Genomic DNA, 20,390 nt, shown 5'->3' on the forward strand with positions numbered 1-20,390 from the left:
GGAACTGCCTAATGTCAGAATTTAGACTGGTAAGTCATTAAACAAATACACTGATTTTTAGAAGTTGTAATTCACCAACAGTTCCATAAATCGTTACCGACTTCAGTGAAGCTAAGATGCAAAGTTGGCACTCAAGCTGCTATTTTAGATTTAGCATTCTGGCAAATCACACCATGATTTTCCACAATTTTAAATAAATTTAAAGAAAGCTGTTTGTTGCTTTTTAAACAGAAAAAACATACTGATTATAATGGGGGAAAAAAAAGTCTTTATTACTAAATATATTTATACAACAGTTTTAAATGATAAATCAGTATGTTTTGAAGCTTTGGTAGCACTTGTCATTCTTTAAATAGCCAGACTTATCGCTTTTTCCAGGTGAATTTCCGTCTGGCTCCCTCTTGACCAGGCTTTTTTCGTTCCTTCACACGTGGGTCAACTGTTAGTAATCCAGCTACAAAGCACAGAAAAGCACCCGTTTATTTACTGTTACTAGTTAATATTACAGGTATACTTCATGTGATGCAGTAGATTCAAGGCAGCCCATAACTGACTTTCACTAACAGTATGAATTGTAACATCTAGAAGGATAAAGGTACAGTATAAAAACACACTGAAAAGACTGTCATCATATCTTCTAACATTTTAACTTTTCTTTAGTAACCAAGCTTTCTTCACATTTTTCTTTACAAACCACTAAAAGAAATAAATCTATAAAACACTGTTTTATATCTATTCATATTGCTAGATCCTTTAGAGCAGTGGTCTCCAAACTCTTTTTGATCATTTAGTCCTATCAGTAAAATATTTTCGAACATGCACTTCCAATATATTTATATTTATTCATTTGTAAATTATATGCCTTACAAAGTCTAAAATTTTTTTACTGAATCCCCATGGATCAGGTAGGGTGCACATACTCCATTTCAGAGACCACTGCTTTGGTGCTTCCAAAAGTATATTTGGCAATGTCCAAAACATGTTCAGAATTATGCTGATCTCAGTGCAGATACCAACTCATTACAATGTCTGTTTACAAGGGTATTCCTAGCAAGTCATACTTGTCAGTACTGAAAAGGTACAGTCAAGGAAACTTATTGTGAAGACAGTAGCATGAAAATAGCTTTGGTTCCATGGATGACAATAGAGTTAAAAAATATCACAGCTGTTCTGCCAGTAACACAGGTAGGTATTCTTGCTACTAGTCCAGAAAAAGTGTAGTTAAAAGCTCACTGTTAATAACTCCATATTTGCTGAAACAGCATGGCATCTTATCACAGAGAAGCATCAAATACTGCAATTATCTAAATAAATTCTATGTTATCCTACGTAAGTTGTAAACACTAAATAATGCAAGAGTGGAAAGAAGCTCCCTCAGTCTGGCTAGTTGCATGCAATGTGTTTATGCTCATTACTCTCTCTCTTCAAAACTAACCCTCCAGCACTTACATTCAAGAAGAAAACTTTTTTAAACATGAACAAGATGCAACTAGCCAAGTAAAACAAAACACAGTCTTAGTACCTTACAGCTCACTAATGCCTGATCCAGATTTATTTACTACTGAATACACATTTGTGTTTTGTGATTCTATGTTGAGGCAATATGAGCTGGTTAATAGACCTAAAAGAGGTCATGAACAGATGGAAAGACTTGAGAAGTCATCCAAAATGTACACAAAGGATGCTAGGAAACAAGTGAAAACAATCTAAAAATAAATGCAGATCCCTTTTATACAATATACAAGGTTTCATTGGGATTATTTACTAAAATCTGATCCTTAATGATCCTTGTATTAATTCTGTTAATTACCAGAAACGCATTAAGAAACACTGAAATAATTTCAATTCCTACCTTGCCTCATGAATTCCACCTCCTTTTCTGTCACAAAACTCCTTAAGGCTTTTGCACAGGCTAAACGTATTGCTCCAGCCTGTGCAGATCTTCCTCCACCCGAGACTGTGCAAACCGCATCATGTTTTCCAATTCTGCCAAGAAACTGGAAAGGGAACAACAACTGTTCCCTAAAAAAAAAAAAAAGAACAAAAATAAATAAATGCAATATATCCACATGCATAAAGTTACATGCTAGGCACATATCTTATCATAGTATATACAAAAAAAGTTAACTTTCAGGCAGAGATCCAGAAAGACATTCATATCTCATTCAAATCAATAAGAAATCAGCAGTTAGGAGCATATTCTTACTGCCAATGGCAAGTATTTTAGTTCCACTACTTATCTATAGATGCCAAGATCTGTCCACTCTGGATATTGAAACTGAACAACCTCTCCCCTCTATCCTTGAGTTCAAAAACTACAATATAAAATAAAAATCAAAATCAGATAAAGGATAGAAACCTTACATCAGCCTTATGACAAGTCTTTTCTATATCAGACTGTGCACATCCTCCAAAATCTGAAGCTTTACATGAAGTGTCTCCCCTTGTCTGCTTCCACTATGTTACTGTATGCCAGAGCAATTACACATGCATACAATTTGCAAATCTCTACATTTAAAGGTAATATTTATTATTTATTTTTAAAATAAACTGCAAGCCCTTTCTAGAGGGACTAAAATTTGAACTATTCAAACAGCCTGCGCTCTTGGTTTTTGCATCTCTTCAGAAAGTGAGAGACAACAAACAGAGCAAGGCTTACCTATCAGTTCTTAAGTTCCTGAAAATTAGAAGAAAAATGGAAGACACCTTTTCATAAAACAGATAGTTATACAGAAACAAGAACAGAGAATCAACTTCATGGAACACAACACCAGCATGTTATTGCATGGCATTACTTTCGCTGGAACAATTTAAGTACAGTAAGAATACAGCATTTCATAGTGTTCTCACCTGTCCTGCAGCACCGGGAAGTAATGCAAAATGTCTTTTCCATTCACTGTCATTTTTCCGGTCCCATTGTCATAAACTACTGCAGTAGCTCTTGCAGTTTTTCTTCTACCTTAAAGGAATTAAACCCAGACTATTATGAGGCTTCAATATTCTACAGAACTTCAACTGATTAAGTAGTCAGCAAACCACAACACTTTCATACAGTGTCAGTTGTTTGTTTTTGTAGGCTGAGGTAAGAAAAAAAAGCAAACAAAGAACAACTATCTTTCAATATATTTTAACCAATGTTTATTAAGTGGGGGAAAAGTGTGTGTTGGGAGGAAGTAGAGGTAATGCTCTACCTCCCATAACTTCAGTGGTTCAGGACACTTTCTTGACCTGGTGATGCCACGGTAGATGAAAATACAGAGTTTGTTGAACTACTACATTTACCATTAAGTGCAATTTCTAGTAATATTAAAATACTTTATAAAATCATAAAAATGTACAGAAGTTCAAGAATATTCACTTGGTAGAGATTAACACTTTAATTACACTGGTATAAGCAATAATATGCAGCATTAATACAGTTCCTCAGAAATTGCTACTTACTGTTACTTCTCTTTAAGTGCAATAGTTTCAAGCTAAAACATGACAAACTCTCTGTGTTGAAGTCTGAGACCAAATTCCTTTAGCTCACAGGAAGCAATCATTCTGATAAACGAATTATGAAACAAACGACATTTTTCTTCATGTTGGGGCTTATGGGATACAAATGACTGGTTTTGAACTTATTACACCTGGTGGCTTTTCTTAAATAACATGGATCGCATGCTTATCAAATTTCAGTTACTGTTCTGAAGATACTACTGAACACCAGTGTGAATTAAACCACAGTTTGGTGATCTCACATCTCTTTGTTGTCATGTAATCTTGAAGACAAGCCAGCTAGAGCAAAACTCTCTTGCCATTTTGCTCCTCAGTTCTCTGTGACCTTTGTTCTTAGTATCATCTGCTGCCTGCTGCTTAAGAATACGTGTCATCTCTAAGATTCCTCTTAAATGTACAGCATAAAGTGAGTGTGCACACATGCTTTGCCCAGAAAGTCATCAGTCTTTCCTATACATGCTGTTGCTATATAATTTTTCTATGCAATCACTCATATATCACATCCTTCTTCAACTATATGTCCCTCCACTGAAAGCATAAGCAGACTGTGTTTAGAAGACATGGAGGTCTTCATGGCTTTTCTCTAATATCCCCTCCATCTCAGTACCAATGACCAACATCCATCTCTGTCCCACAATGTTTAGGAATTCCCTCTTTGCCTTTTCCTATGCTGTTTGTAAATATTCAAATGACTTGTTATTCATTCTTTGCATCTTCAAAATTCTCCATTCAGTGGTCCAAGCACGCCATTTTTATACTAAGCAACAACACTGTTGCATCCATGGAACTCTTCGTATGTGTTTGTGCTCCCTCTGTCCTCCGCCCTCTATGTTCAACAGTCAACTCCTGCCAAAAATGAAAGTCTTTTTGTATCCTACACCATGTATCACAACAGAGTCCTCTCTACACAGCTACCACTGTACAGAAATAGTGGTAAAACCAGTTGACAGAATCTGGGTTAAAAAGTTCCACTTTGTTACTAGACCATGTCATAACATGGTATGCCATAACATCATTAACAACTATACATGCAGTATACACATAACCATATAAAATGAAGTAGTGACTCTTTCAGCAATATTGTACATACTAGAAAAAAAGCAACACGAAGAGGAAAAAAATTCTGCATTGTTACCAGTAAACTTGAAATTATTACCTTCACCGGTGCTGAAGGCCACTCCTTGCTCATCATACTGCAAGGGCTCAATAACTACCTTTTGCATCTGCACAGGAAGTTCTTTGGAAAACTTCTGTATATACTTCTCCTCGATGTCACTACACGGCAAATCCGTCAATTTTTGTAAGAGTTGAATAAATCTCGAATACTGTAGGACAACAAGACTTCATTAAAGGATGCAAATGTAATTGCATTTGCTAAAACTTTCAATTTTTATATAATGGATCTTTCCTACTTCACTTTTATTGATGATTTCTGACAAGATGACACTTTTGCACCTACATACTGATTTAAGAACAGCATGCAGTTGCATCATTTTCTGTGTAACTAAAGACACCTAGCTCTTTCTTCAGGTAAAAGTGAAACTTTAATTGAAAGCATAACCAACACCTCTGTAATAAAGGATTTTGTATTAGAATTAAGTTCATCTGACTTTTAAAAAGAAAACATTGGGGGAGTCAATTATTTTATTATTGTTTTATTAAAATGGCAAAATGAAAAGTTCTTCACCTGATTTTCAGTAAGTCAGCATATTCACTGACTTGGAAATAATTTTATTTCACTAAACTGAACCTCATAAATGATTATATTTCATAACATATATAGAAAATGCCTATCTATCTATCTTTGGCTGCTCAAGCTGAGTTACTGTAATGTTTATGATTTCCTTTAAAACTGAACAATCAAGCTATTTAAAAATTCAAGAGATACTTGACTTAAAGGGCAACCTCTTGAAATAAATTATCTTTTGCTACTGTGTGGTTCTCCTTCCCCCTTACACCTTCCTCCAAAGTTCTTCAACGTGCGATTAAAAGAGTACACACCTCTGTGTTAACCCATTTGTGCTAAAAGCTGGGATGTCCTGTTATGAAGTGTTACTGGCAGGAGCACCAGACAGCTGTCACCGGATATAAAGGTATGATACCATCTAAAATGGATTTTTCATATAGATATCATAACCTGATTTTTGAACGTTTTTCTACTTACAAGTGATTATTAAAAGTATTTTTTCTTCCTCTGTTACCAGAGTCTCCTGCACAAAATTACTACTTTTCTTGTAACTTAACAATAGGCCTTGGAACTCTGACATCTCTTGAAAACTACTTCTGTCTAACTATATAATACAGATGTGGTAAAGTCTTTGGAGAGTGAAAAGAAAAAAAAAATCAATAGCTCTGATTTTCATAATGCAAACACCACAGAAAATTTCAATGCAGTGGCAAAATATACGAATTTGAGCAGGTAAGACTGGTAACTTATACTGAGACCTTTCAAATACATTTAAGCAATCTTTGTTCCAATTGCCTGAGGCTTTGTGGTTTTACATATGAGAGGCCAGTATGTAAAAAGGTTTGATACTGGTTTTTGGTTGGTTGGTTGAGTTTTTTTTAAGTTAACTGCAATCTACTTTTACAGATGTAGAATGTACTAAAAGAAAGTAACAAAGAACACCAAACTGTTTAGTTGTACAACTAGACCTGGCACTCTGAGAGGAAAAACAGCCAGGAGCTACTGAAAACAATGAAGTCATAATGGCTTCTACTGTGAGCAAGATAGAGAAAGACTCCTGGGTATTACCAGGATGGATAATTTACAACAGTTACTTCAAACTTATGCTTATGGACCACAATCTGCTTGAGACCTTTTCACATCCCCCACAGGCAAGGAAGCCATCACATGCTACTGTTCCAGATGACAAGTGAGCAAAGGGCTCGTTTGCTGCTGTTATGCTATTTTTGCAATGAAGCTGTCCACGGGACAGAAGAGATTGAGGAACAGTACTTCTAGGTGAGAAGACACTTTGGATGTTCACACAAATAGAGTTATATTCTCTGGTACTGTCATATTCCAAAAGAAAACTAAGCTGGCCACATAGACTGAACCTGCTGTTACAAAATCTGACGCTCCTCAAGGGACTGTAGGGAAAAGCTCTGAATGAGAAAAAGGTGTATGACTATTAGGATGAATAGTCTTATTCACAGAGATAGATGCAAAAAAGGACTCCAAACTTAGAGAATGATAGAGTTTGCAGGGGAAACTGCAAAACCCTCCTTTCTCCCACCATATTCATAACAATGAAGAGATATCTATATCAAACCACAGATCTATACAGTTTCGTATCTTGTTCCTGATTTGATTCTGTAGCCAATCACTAAGAAAAAGGACTTCCCATCTTGAATAATTACCCCTTCTCTACAATAAGTGACAGAAGCTCTAGCCCTGTCCATTTTTCATCTGTAACTACAATAAATGACTAATTATTTCTACTAAAGTGTCACTATACCCCATTCCTGACTAAATAATTAGATGACAAGGAACAGGTGCTTTAGGCCTCACAGTGTTACCACCAGGAGAAAAACTAAATTATGTTAGTAACAATGGAAAGCTCTTAATAGTTCTGTACTGTGCTGGATAAAAAAAAAACAACACAGGTCACTTTAGGCCAACCTGAATGCGACAGTGCTATGAACATATGCAGAGTTTATCAGAATTTAGCAAAGTCTTTTGAAGCGCACCTGCTTCTACATGGTACCTTTTCAGTATCCAAAAATGCACCCAGAGTCCGTATTTTTAAGACACAAGGCTCCTTAAGATTAGAAAGATTAATTACTTACATCATCATCTGACAGTTTTTCTAACAACATTTCTTCCAATTCAATCTTAGTCAGCCATCTGCTGCCAGCCAGGTTTCTGTTTAAAATACCACATATATATGCTCCCTTTAATTAACCATGCAATTAGAGTTACATCACAAAAGACCACACATACAGTCAGTCTTCGTTCAGAAATACATTTTCCATTACAAATGATTATGGCTCACATTCCTATAGTAAACATGAGAAGGCCTACGTTGATTTTAAAAGATCTGCCTTTTCAAAGGGATGGTAACTTCATCTATTGAATTAACGACATGAACATTATGAGTATCAGTTATGCATTATTCATATGATTGAAGTCTGAGAATGAGCTAGAGTAATATTGTAATAGTAAGTGATCTTCCCCACAACTCAGTACTTACTTTTAAAAGCCTGCTGCCAGGAAAAATTTGGTTCACCAGCAGCAAAGAACAAAATCAAAGGCAGAATGTTAAAATCAAATTCTTTTGCCTCTGGTCTTTACTTTTCTGATCAATACAAAGAACTGCACTAGCAGTAAGCATAGTCAAAGTACTAATGCAGCAATGACACCCTTTATTCTATCTACTGTGCAATCTTGAGCTGCTCAGCACAGAAACTGCACTGATGATAACAAAAGCAGAAACTACTCAGAAAACAGCCTCATACAGAAATGCTAACAAAACTTGAAATAAATCTTTGAAATAGATATGATATGAAGTGACCAACTACACAGAATGCCACCTCAAATATACACACCAACATTATCAGAGAGATTTAAGGCAAAGATGTAACCAGTTTCTTACCTCTTCAGGTAAAAAACATTTTTAGAAACAATGTTTTCAGTAGCATTAAGGAAGCTATGATTCAGTAAAACACTCCTTCTGAGGGGATTTTAAGTAGTACTACTTCTTAAGCATGTATTTTAATGCTTTTCTGAGTCAGGACATGAGAGATGTTTATTAGAAACAATGCTGATTTTAACAGTAATTTTAAAAACTTTCCAATCCTGACTGACTCAAGTATATACTTATATTTATATATCGCTACTTGCTACTTCCAATGAAGTCAATGAAATACTCATGTGAAAAACTATAAACCTGAAATAGTTCAAGATTAGGTCCTAACCCTACAGTTAATATTACAAAATACATCTAAAACAGATTATTTTCTGAGGAAAAACCAAAGCAAAAGCAACAACAATAAAAAAAAAAATCAAAACCCCAGCCCTTCCCACTGACCCTCTACCTACACTTTACTAATCTCAGAGGAAAAACCATATCCAATGTGTAAGATAAGTCTCAAAAATCCTTTAAATTCTCTGAGGTTTTAAAAACCTAACACAAAAAAAACCCTTTCATCTCTGACTAGCTTTAGGTCATTTTTCACATCAGTAAATCCACTGGCTGAGCTCTGTAAGGAGTCAGGTTATTTTTCAGCAGCACACACCAAGAAACTACATTCATTTGTTCTCTTGTCTGCTCAGAAGCTAACATGAATCTCTGATAAAACATTTTGTGGGTCACAGGACACTATTTACATCATGAAGAAACATGAACTTCTGTTATTTAAGAAATTGAAATTATCTCAGCAAATTAATCCTTTCTCTTCCTAACATAAATAACAAATGGTTGAAATTAAGAAGTGACAAACCAACATGATGTGCAACTGGAGCTGTGCATAAATCTAGCTAGAAAAACCATGGCAAGAACAGATAAAAACAACTTGGGACAGTGAAAAAAGTAACCATACAGAAAAGCAGTAAATACCAAAATCAAAACTTCCTTGCTGTATTTATTTCTTTTAAAGACTTGTTTAATTTACCATTCTAGTATAAAATCCTTGCAAGAAATCTCAAAACAGAAAATCAAGAATACAGCCTAAGAGGAAAAACAGTTCTTAAAGCATATACTCATTTCAAAGACAAACCTGACTGCATGTACTAAGAAATTAACACCTCTAGACCTCCCCTAGCTTGCTCTAGTTGAGTTGGATCTTTTCTGTCCAGTGGCTAACTAGCTGAAGAGCTTGTTGTGCATACCAGAGAAGTTACACAGACAAAAAGAAACAAAACTAAACTCAATTACTAATACTGGTGATAATTAAATAAATCCAACAAAATAAGCTTTTCTGAAATTACTAGTTTCTGATGACTTATCTTTTCAAAGCCATTAGAAGAAAAACTGTGACATTAAGTATTATGATACTCTTCAACTTAAATATTGGTAAAATATTCAAGAAATGTAATTAAAGACTATTGAAGAGCTCAGCTTTAGGGCTTAGGATTTTTTCATCAGAAAAAACTTATTTGGTATTTTAAAAGCCCTTGTTTTCTCATAAAAACTTTAGCTCCTTTTTCAAAATCCTTAGAAATAATTTGAAAAAAAATTGCATACAGAAGCAGAATTCTGGATATTTTCAAATCACATTTCAGAAACTTTAAAAAGGGAAGAATATTGAAAAGAGCAGGGAGAGATTAAAGAATAAGAGAAATAGGTGGGGGTTCCCTACTCTAGCAATGAGAAGTGAGTGCTCCACACATACCTGGCAAGACTTTTCAACCCGAAATTACCACACAAAATATTACGCAGAGCTAAAGTCTGAAAATGGGTTTGTGGAATAAAAGGCAGGTAAGTTGGGGAAACTACAAGAAATGTTAATACAACATATTAAAGCACATTAAGATAATTACTATCAATATTCATTCTAACTGTAGGATTACCTTTTTTCCTTCTGAAGAGGAAGGTCTTGAGCTATCAGCTGGTCTTGGTATTTCTCAACATTCAGCAATTTTTCATATGTTTCCTTAAGTGTATATGGAAAAAGTATTTAAATGTAATTTTTCCACTTAATACTAAAATTTTGTTATTTAAAACACATGTTTACGTGGTTTTACTCTCCAAACACTTCAAATACAGAGGTCAGAAAACAAGCAGAGCTCTGACCAAAACAGAAAAAAAAAAAGGAAAATATGCAGTTCAAAGTAATTAATTTTGAATTTTGCAAGAGTGTTTTTTGCCTTCTTACATATGCTTGCAAGAAAAAAAATAAAAAAGGTTCTCAACTGTATACAGAAAGGCAACTACGTTTGTATAACAGATGCAACTCCAAAACATACTGCACAATAATTTCATCAGTGCATCCACATTTTAGTATGACTTACTCAAAATACTGACAAGATTTAAGACCTTAATTAATTTAATTTATTTAAGATTTTTGTACATTTAGAGTGTCAGCTTTACTGGTGGTCTGTATTAGTCATAGCTCCTGGCATCCCTGGCATGTCCATAGGGACACAAAGTTGCACATTTATCACAGAATTTATCACAGAATTTCTGTTCTTTCAAATGTACAGATATACTTATCCTGAATTTCTATATTTTTAAGCAGTTTGCTCAAGATTCTTAGCTATGTTATTATTTTCAAACAATACTGTGACAGCAATTTATAACTTCAGGGGAAAAACAAAACCAAAACCAAAACAAAACAAAGAAAATATCCCAAAAAGTCACAGTAAAAGGATTACAGAAGAAACATGTTTTACATAAAGTATTTTCAGGGTTTTTTTTTTCAGTATAACATCTAAAACTCTGAATTAGAACAATGATTCAAATCCCAAGTTCAATAGAAGTACTTGGAGAAATAATTATAAATTATATTGAAGCAATAAGGTGGTTGTACTACAGTTGAGTACTTATATACCAAAGAATTTACTTCATTTTATAAGTGAAAATAGAAAGCTTATAGCCGCTTTCCTATACTGCATTAATATGAGTCTTAGCAAATACCAGAGAGAAACTAGTGTAAGAATTGGTGGGGACAAGGAACAATGGTTGGGTTTTTTTTTTCTTTGTATTATTTAGAACGAAACAGTAAAAGAAGAAATGTGAGACAGCTCTGTATTGTCAGGAATTAACTAACAAAATACTAATTCTTAACATAATACTGGGATTTGCAACAGGATGCAGTGAAATTTCTGCAGCAGCTTAAAAAAAACCCACTCAAAATAGAAGCCCTTTGCTTAGCTATAAATTTCTATTGTTCAAGCTGATTCGTTACTATAGAATACACCTGCACATACACTCAAAATATTTGTACTTAAAGTGTATGAACAAATAACAGATTGTTATCTGAGCTGCACTGAAAGCACTTAAATAGAGACAATTCACTGAAGTTTTTGATGCAGGTCACTGGTGACATTTTTAATTACAAGTATTTTTTAAATAATTCCACGGTCAGAAATCTTGAAGTACAAAATCCACTTTTGAAACAGCATGAGAACTCATATATTATAGTAGGATGTCTTTCAGAAACCCTTTATTTTCCATGAGATAATATCAGATAGGAAAAATTTTCAACTTTAAAAAAGTCTTCTTATCCTCAAATGCAGGAAACACCACATAAAAGAGCACAAATCATATTTTCAATACTTCCAAACCTCACAAATATAACTGTAGTTCTCAAAGATAACAAGATATGGTATCACTACTGTGGGCAAGATTTATGTCACTAACAACCAGAGCTGACTATTAGGCTGCAAAAATTATTGCCTACACATGGCACAGACATGGTTTGTGTTAGAGGGCATGAGGTGTGTCTGCACCAAGCAATTTTTAGGCATCTGTAGTTGAGATATGGAAAAGAATGACTTCTGCTTGGGACTGTAAAGGAAGGGAAGAAAAGGGGAAGGACAGCTGTGTCTGCCCCTCAGCTATCTGGGGAGAGTTCAGCTGGAACAGTCTTAGAGATTCATTCCTGTGAGCTCCATGCATTTCCACATTTAGAAGAAGTCAAACCAGGCATGAAGATGACGTTTTGGTGTCAGAAGAGGTACTGGGGTACTAGGTCTTATAAATGTGTAAGGAGGTTTTTCACTTTACTGTTAGCCTCCTGGCTTACCTCTTACCCTCTATAAGGCAAAGGGTGTCACCATCCTACCTGGCACAAGCAGTTTCCTGTCTGCCTCCTCACAAACACTCATCTCCAACACATTCTGGCATATAGATTGATGTACTGGAATGGTCAGCAAAAAACTAAAATGTGATTACATCACAGTTCTTTAAAAGAGGACACAGGGAGGTAATCACAGTTACCATCTTAGGACAGAATAACTACAGTCAGAATTGCTTCCAAACAGCAAGTGAAGTACTTTCAGGTAACATGACTCAAGTTAAAAGAAGACTTAAAGATTTTGTCATATTTGGAAACTACTGATAAACACAGGCAAATAAAACGAGATATGGGTTGCCAGCAACTACTTTTTAGCCTCAGAAATTCATAGTTACAATGACAAATAAACCTTTACAACAGTTGGAACAGTAAGATTTTCCTGAAGACCCTCCCTAGGTTCCCAAAGAACACTGACACTCCATAGCACATTTAAGTTCTTAAGAATGTGCAATTTTAAGAATTAAAATGATCTCTTTAAACTGTTCTGGTTAAATTACAGCAATCATGTCTATTCAGACAAAGAACCCTTTACACAGGAGAAGAAGTCAAACAACATTAAAAAGCAGCATTTTAAAATAATTCCAAGTGTAAGAGAAACACTAAATATAATTTCCTACATATTTCTGGCAATGAAAGTGGACTTGCATCTCTTATGAAATAAAATTTTGGTCTGAAGTACTAAAAAAAAAAATAAAATTAATGCATGTATCTAATCTCTGTATAGAGATGAAGCCAATAGACTGAAAGAACCACTCACGTGTGAAGTAAAGTATGTGGATGAGCCTTTGCAAAATCAGGAATCACATGTAATGCCCAATAATTTATCTGACAAATCTTCACTCCCCAACATCTAAAGAAAGCTTCTGGAGACACACTTGCTTTTTCAAAGCTGGCAGGTGAAGATTTTACTAATCACTTGAGGATTCAATAGTCCAATTCATGACTGTACACATCTGTGTGTCTTGTAAACTCAGCTATTACACAATCAAAATAGCTGATTTTACAAGATTGGCTATGTACTGAAACGCTTCCATTTCTAATAGAGAGATCAAATTTCAGATCTCTTCAAGGACACTCTCTTGTTAAATAATAAACAATTATTTTACTCCGCATAAAAAAATAGAGAAGAAATTAGCAAATGAAACCTTGGAGGGAGAGATTTTTATGGGGGAAAAGGATTATATTAATATTTTGATTAAAATATGCTGCAAAGCCCACATTTTACCTCAGTTTGCACTTTTGTTTCTTCTGTTTTTAAGTTCAGCACATACTTTAACAGCTTTTAGGTTTTGGTTTACTTAAGAGTTAAAATGTTCAATTTTTAAGCATTTATTTCAATCCACAACCACTGATATGTCTCAAAAAGTACAAAAAGCATGATTACATGGAATTACTATTTTGCTATACACAATTGTATGAAAAGACCATTTTGTCTTCTTCTGCACATTACGAAAACATATTACTCTAAAAAACTTTTAAGTTAAATGATGATCAAGTATACTATCAAATGTTTGTGAAATGGTGTTTCATCCAACAAACATTCTTCTGTGTATTAGAAGAAAAATAAATTGTTCTTTTCCCCACAGTTAAACTTTGTTCAACAAGTGGAACAAAGACAATAATGCATATAACAAATATCCCATATGAAAGTTCATTTCATATTGAAGGCATAACAACATGTATATTGGCAGTTATAATACATACAAATATATAGTTTATTTTCAGTAAAGTGGATAGTATTTTATTAGCATTAACTAAACAATAATACTATGACTAATAATTAATAAAATTCAAGTTTCAAGGGGGTGTATGTAGTAATTAATGGCATACAAGTTTAAGCTAAGTATTACATTCATCTGGTTTATTAGATTTAATATAGCAATTTAAAGGACATCCTCCAATGGGACTGATTACTTACACTAGGCTGTATTAACATACAACTCTTTTTCCTAGCCAAATTAATTAGCTTTGAGACTTAAAAATACATTTTGTTAAATACACATTATTCTAATAATGTTGGGAATTTCATGCAGATTTTGGTTTTTGTTTGGCCAACTAAAAAAACCCTGTTAAACCTCACTTAATGGATTTAGGTTTATAGAAGTCTGTTTAATGAAAATATTCTGAAACAGTTGAAGAACATTCAAGTATCGTATACTAATGAAAAATGCATTTGTCAAGCTCATTTGTTTGAAAGTGGTTGCCACACTCTTAGAAACAAAATGCAAACTATACTTCCAGAGACTTCCAAGGCAAGCTTACATACTCTTTCTAACTGCTAGGAAGAGCTAAAAATAAACTTGTGCTCCTTGTAAAATTTGTAATTTCTTCATTATGATGGAATGCAACAAACATCTTGCCCTTGGGTTGCTCTGTTTCAGCCAAAACAAATGCAAATGGCTTGTCAGATGACAGCTGTTTGATAAGGCTCCTCTACAAGACCTGCATGCTTTACTTTTTTCCGTGAAACTTGGGATGAAAGGCAGAAGGCAGGAAGAGAATTAATGTAGCATACAGTCTAAAGGCAATGCTACAACCGTGATTAAGTAGAAAAGTTAAAAGGCACAGATTTTCCACAGCCTTGCTGCGTGCAACCCATCCGTGTAACAAGTTGACAGGCCTAGCGCGTCAGCTCCATCATCCTCTCCGACAGCTAAAACGCAGCATTGCATCCCTTTTCAGAGAAAATTTGCGTCTGCACCATGAAGCGTTGTACATTATTTCTTAGCACTGCAGGGGGCTCAAGTCCATATGGAACCTTCACAAATATTACCACAGATCAAACCAGCGGCGTTTCGAGGCAGATTTGACATACCTATTTAAATGAACAGCAGGGGTCCTCGGGCTGCCTCGGGCTGTGCAGGAGAAAACCTCTGTGGAAAGCCTATGCTGCAGCTCCATTACTCAGCAAAGACACACTCTACATTTATCATTCATTTCATTTCTGCCAGGGCAAGAAGCTCATTTGCCCAAGGTCAACAACAAAAAAAAAAAAAAAGAAAAAAAAAAAAAGAGGGGGAAGTGTTTTTTATTTTTTATTCTCCCAAAGAAACAAATGTACCTGACAAGTGGGGATTTTGTCCTTCGAGTACACAGAACGCAAATAAGTATCAGATAATTCTAATAAAAGCACTACACTCAGTAAAGCTGTGAACCTAATGTGAGAACAGGAAGTTTGTTTTTTTGACAACTGACTAACCACAGAACTAACTTTTTAAGACTATCTAACAAGGAAACAAAATCTGACATGAATTTCCAATTAAATATATCTGCATGCATTATTAATGCTTTTGTCTTCTGTAAGTATGTGTAAGAAACGTGAATGTCTTTCTATAAACTCTCCTAAAGACGCAGATAATGCTTGTGCCACTGATGGTCACAGATATGAAACAATTGTTCATAACCCATGTTAAGACTCAGGGTCTAGTGATGTTCTATTAGATACAGTTTTTTTCATAAAGGTAAAAGATGCAGATCCTTTACTCCTGGAACCATGCTAATCAGAAAAAGCCTTAAGTTTGCATGAATGGAACCATCTTAGAAAAATCAATTAAGCAGTTTAAATGCAAATTTTCTTCACACTAAATGTCAGCACAAATAACATTTCCTATAGTTTTGCCCTTCAAGGAAAGAAAATCCTATTTTTTATTCTACAATGAACTTTGCTAGAACTAGCCATTTTTATTGTATATACATTCTTCACTACTAAGCTTATGCTACCAACCAGATAGAGCCTACGAGAAAGTGTTCAGACTATTCAAACCCAGTCCATCGCCAAAACTGTAAAATAAACCAAAAATTAAAGCAAGAACTATTATGCGGTGTGTCCTCTTAAATGTGACATAAAAATGCTCATAATAATGGATATTGTGACACAAAAATATACATTGCATTTAACTTCAGTGGTGATATTATGACCTACTGTGAAAACATAACTAAACTCAGAAGCTCCTGACAGGCATTTCTAGAATAACATATACTTGACTGGGAACTGACATTATTTATTACAGATAACATACTTACATGCATTAATGAATAATATGACTGCTTGCCAGTATAAAAGAGAAAGTGAAATGGTCGGCCATCTTCTCCCCACTGTATTTCTAATGGAAAGCAAGATTAGACAAGGAAGCAACACACAATCACTTAAAAAAAATCCCTTATATTTAACTGCAGCTATAAACCTCTTTCATAATACTGATTACCTTTTTAAATATCAGAGAACAAAGACATTTTACGGGTTTTCAATCTGTCTGAAAATCTAATGATTTAGTCAAACTAATCTCCATCTGTAATTATAACCAAATATTTAACATAACATTTCTAAATATCGTTTTACACAAGGGAATATCTCATGTACAGCTTAAACTTTCAGAGACTGTATAGGTGGTATTACAGATAGAAGTATACATTTTAGAGTAGAAAGAAGTACACAGGAGAGATAACTGAAATCTACATAATAATTGTGAAAGATGAAAGATTAGCAGTTCTGAAAAGAGCAAGTTTTTTATTAGCATAATATGTCTAAGCTAAACTAAGTATAATTGTCTTTTGTGGGCGACCACCATATGCAGAACTTGGGTGATTTTAGAACTTGCTTATGTTATTTGGGATATTTATATTTGGGATATTTAAATACAAACACCTATGCTATAGTTTACCTAATTAGATTCAGAAAGAAAACAAACATTCCATATAATTCAGCACATCCACTTGCATTCATTACAAACTGTTATTTAAGGACAAATAAATTTCAACTTAGGAGGAAAAAAAAAAATAATCAAACTTACATTACATAACAAAGATCTCTTCCAAATAAAGAAAAACGACAAAAATAAAACCTTTTTACAAATTGAACTGTAGAGAAACTCCCAGTCATTTTATCCAGTGAAGTTCAAATGAAGCCAGCTATAAGCTATAGGCAAAGGTAAGACTCTAAGAACCTGTCTGATAAGCCCGATATGTATTGGATTGGAACGTTAAGATATAATACAGCAGAAGTTGAATGTAAAGATGCTAAACTTACTAGAACAGAAGGAATACAGGGAACTTTTACCCACATATACTGCTAGTGAACTGTGTGAATTTCCATGTATGCAACTGTGAAAGCATATTTTGTTGAAATTATTGTTCAGGGAACATTTTGAAGTATAAATTTCAGTTTATAGCTCAGTGAATATGGAATTTCCTACCTGTGCTACTAGTTATTACCTAATGCTAAAAGTGGACAACAGGTTTTGACATTATCTTTTAAATGTTTTATGTAAAAATAATTTGTCAATTTTAGTGAACTGACCAACATACTGGCATATCACTGACAACTGGTACTTCATACAGTGTCTCTGGAGCAAGACCAAAGACAGTATGGACAGAAATGCAGAGTTAGGACTTTCAGGTCAAAGGCCTGATTGGGAGTTTCCACTCTCCCTATTCTCTCAACTAGCAATTTTAAAGCTGCATTTCTAATCTTTTAGAGCAACAAAGTTACTAGGAAAACTTTTAGTTTAAAATAGTATTAATGAAGTTTAAAATAGTATTAATGAATATTTTATGGATGTGATAGACAGCTCTGACAAAAAGCTACTGAATCCAAGAAAAGGTTTTCCCATGACTTCAACATCATCCTAGTTATTGTTTATTTTTAAACAATGAAAACCATTTATCTTAGTCAGTTAACACAATTTCTGAGAAGACCACTGGTATTCCAGAATCCAGCAATAATTTTTATCCTAAAACACAGAATATTAGATTAGACTTTTACTGCTCTTGTCTTGGCAGTCATTAGAAAACAGGGAAAAGAATAAATCCATAAAAATAAGAAATTCTATATATACAACAATTCTAATACTTAGAAATAATAAAAAAAAAAATACCTAGGAACACTTACTTCTCTGCTCTGGAAAAATTTCCCTAGGATGCTGTCAATAAATAAATAAAAAAATATCAGCAAAAGTAAAACATTACTCAAAATATCATGTTACTGTTATTCAGAAAAGCAACAAAAAAATCCTACCTTCATCATGGGTCTGGCTTGTTCATCGAATAAGCCAGAAGGAAAGAGATAGGCAATAGCTCTCTGAAAATAAGAAGAGAGATCTATTATGTGATTTTTTTTTCTCCACAAAATCATCATCAAAACATTTCTTAGGTACTTATGAAGAAAAAATAGTGTTAACTTTGTACAGTTAAAGCTAAAGGTAACCAAATCAGTAAGAAATAATGCCACATATGTGCCGTGCTGAAAAGAAAAGTAGATAATTTCCTCTGGAACCCTCATAAAAGTAAAACCTCATTCTGAAGGCTGTACTCTACTGCATCAGAATGAGTAAACTTTCTTCTGCAAAGTTTAGTTTTTATAGAATGCATTTATCATAACTTATCAGCACTACTCAAGTGCAAAGACCACCTTTATACACAGTTATTTTCCTCTAAAATATCAAATGCTGTGACTCCTAGAGGAAGTTGCAACATTTATCTATTAATCTTTCTGAAAATACCAGTGCTTGTTAACAGTGCCTACTGACAGACCAAGCATAGAAGTTTTATTTAAAGCAAGAGGAAAAAGCCAAATTTTACACATTTAAAATCCCAGTTTCTACAGTTTCCAGACATACTTTCCTTAAGTCTAAAAAACTGTGTTTGCTGTGGCAGTAGAAGACATTTCACATAGCCTAAATAAGCATTTCATTGATCACTGCATTTGGAAACAACTGTGAATCACTAAAAGAAGAAAGACTCTTAAACGACATCTTTCTTTTCCTTAGATACCTAAAGGTTTGCTAAAATAATTTAGAAAAATGTATGACATTCATTACATGCTCATTGTTTACCATTGTTTTCGCTGTGTACAAGGTATATACTTTGCTTTTACTAAACCAACATTTACCACTATTTATGTGATGTATAAAATGAACGTTATTTGCCTCCAGCAAATAAAGTTAGCATACCAATAATACAAATCAGTCTTGCAAAATGTAGGGCAAAGCACCTTACAAGGTTAAGCCCAACGACACACATTTCTGTTCAACATAATCTTACTCTCCCTCTTCAGTATAACTAAACCAGAATTTAATAACGCAAAAATATGCACTTCTGAGAGCTGTTTATTTTCATTTGTTTTTAAAAACTAGCCATCAAAAAACCCCAGATGTAGGGGTATGGCAAGTGTAGCCAACTTCAGACAGTGGGTAGTACAGCTTCAGATAGAAATCTTGTGCTTGTTCAGTAAAATGGACTAACCAAATAAACCCCTCTGGCAGTGGTCTCATTTATATTTCCATTAAACAGTACAGAAAAGTAGAATTACAATAAAATCTGAGTTTAAAATCTTCTCTCAAGAAGAATGGTTCTTTGTTAGTTAGGCTACCTTAGGGCTATTACTTCCTGACAATTTTTTCCATTGACTTGGAGTGGTTTGTCAGTGCTTCAACTAATTTAATATGCATGGAGTGTAAAAAGACCTAACCTATTACTTTCATTAATCCCCTACTGGCATTCTGAACAGAAATTTTGAGAATTCTGAAGCAAACAAAAGGCTTAACTTGATTTTATAAAATGGTGATTTTGTTTCTCTTCGTGACTACTGTATTCCCATTTGTTAGTCAATGGGCATTTTATGTATACACACAGTAGGTGAACACCTATTTACGAACAAATGGGGATTAATTATGATGACAATAGAGAAATCTGCTGTGAGCCAAATGATGTTAAACAAACACCTTATATAATATATTAAAAGAAATTATTACAGGATACTGAGACTGACTGTGTGTGTGTACTTAAGACGTAATCTTTATATAAGCATTTCCAGAATCTCAGTCAAAACAGTTACTGTAACTATGACACCTCAATAAATGCCAAATATAACGATTTGACATCTATAATGAAGAAAGTGGCTGCCATCTAAGACCTTCTACTTCTAGAAAGTTTATTTTATATTTGTTTTATTTTATCTACTTTATATTATCTACTTTATATATATCTATTTTATATTTATTTTATCTACTTCTGGAAAGTTTATTTTATTATTTTATTTTATTATTTTATATGTATATACTCATGTCTTTCACACTAGAGGCATAAGCACACCCTGCATTAAGAAATCCTAAAATCTACTTTCAGCTCTACACAAAACAATTAACCAAAGAATA

General features: G+C 34.0%; 1 protein-coding gene across 2 annotated transcripts in view; it reads right to left on the reverse strand.

Moving 5' to 3' along the window:
• Positions 1-245: 245 nt before the first annotated feature.
• MRPS9 (mitochondrial ribosomal protein S9) overlaps positions 246-20,390 on the reverse strand; it is a 35,288-nt gene continuing 15,143 nt past the window's right edge. For both annotated transcript variants that reach the window (XM_027743858.2, XM_039390567.1), the window contains 9 exons: positions 18,254-18,316; positions 18,128-18,158; positions 16,264-16,343; positions 10,013-10,095; positions 7,291-7,366; positions 4,655-4,823; positions 2,851-2,959; positions 1,853-2,022; positions 246-454 (listed from right to left, as the gene is read on the reverse strand). In XM_027743858.2, coding sequence (XP_027599659.2) covers positions 363-454; positions 1,853-2,022; positions 2,851-2,959; positions 4,655-4,823; positions 7,291-7,366; positions 10,013-10,095; positions 16,264-16,343; positions 18,128-18,158; positions 18,254-18,316 — 873 coding nt within the window. In that variant the 3' untranslated portion in view covers positions 246-362. The remainder of the gene's footprint in view (positions 455-1,852; positions 2,023-2,850; positions 2,960-4,654; positions 4,824-7,290; positions 7,367-10,012; positions 10,096-16,263; positions 16,344-18,127; positions 18,159-18,253; positions 18,317-20,390) is intronic.

The sequence above is a fragment of the Pipra filicauda genome, unplaced genomic scaffold (assembly GCF_003945595.2).
Source record: "Pipra filicauda isolate LSUMZ 115617 unplaced genomic scaffold, ASM394559v2 scaffold83_size3615187_pilon, whole genome shotgun sequence".
NCBI classification, from domain to species: Eukaryota; Metazoa; Chordata; class Aves; order Passeriformes; family Pipridae; genus Pipra; species Pipra filicauda.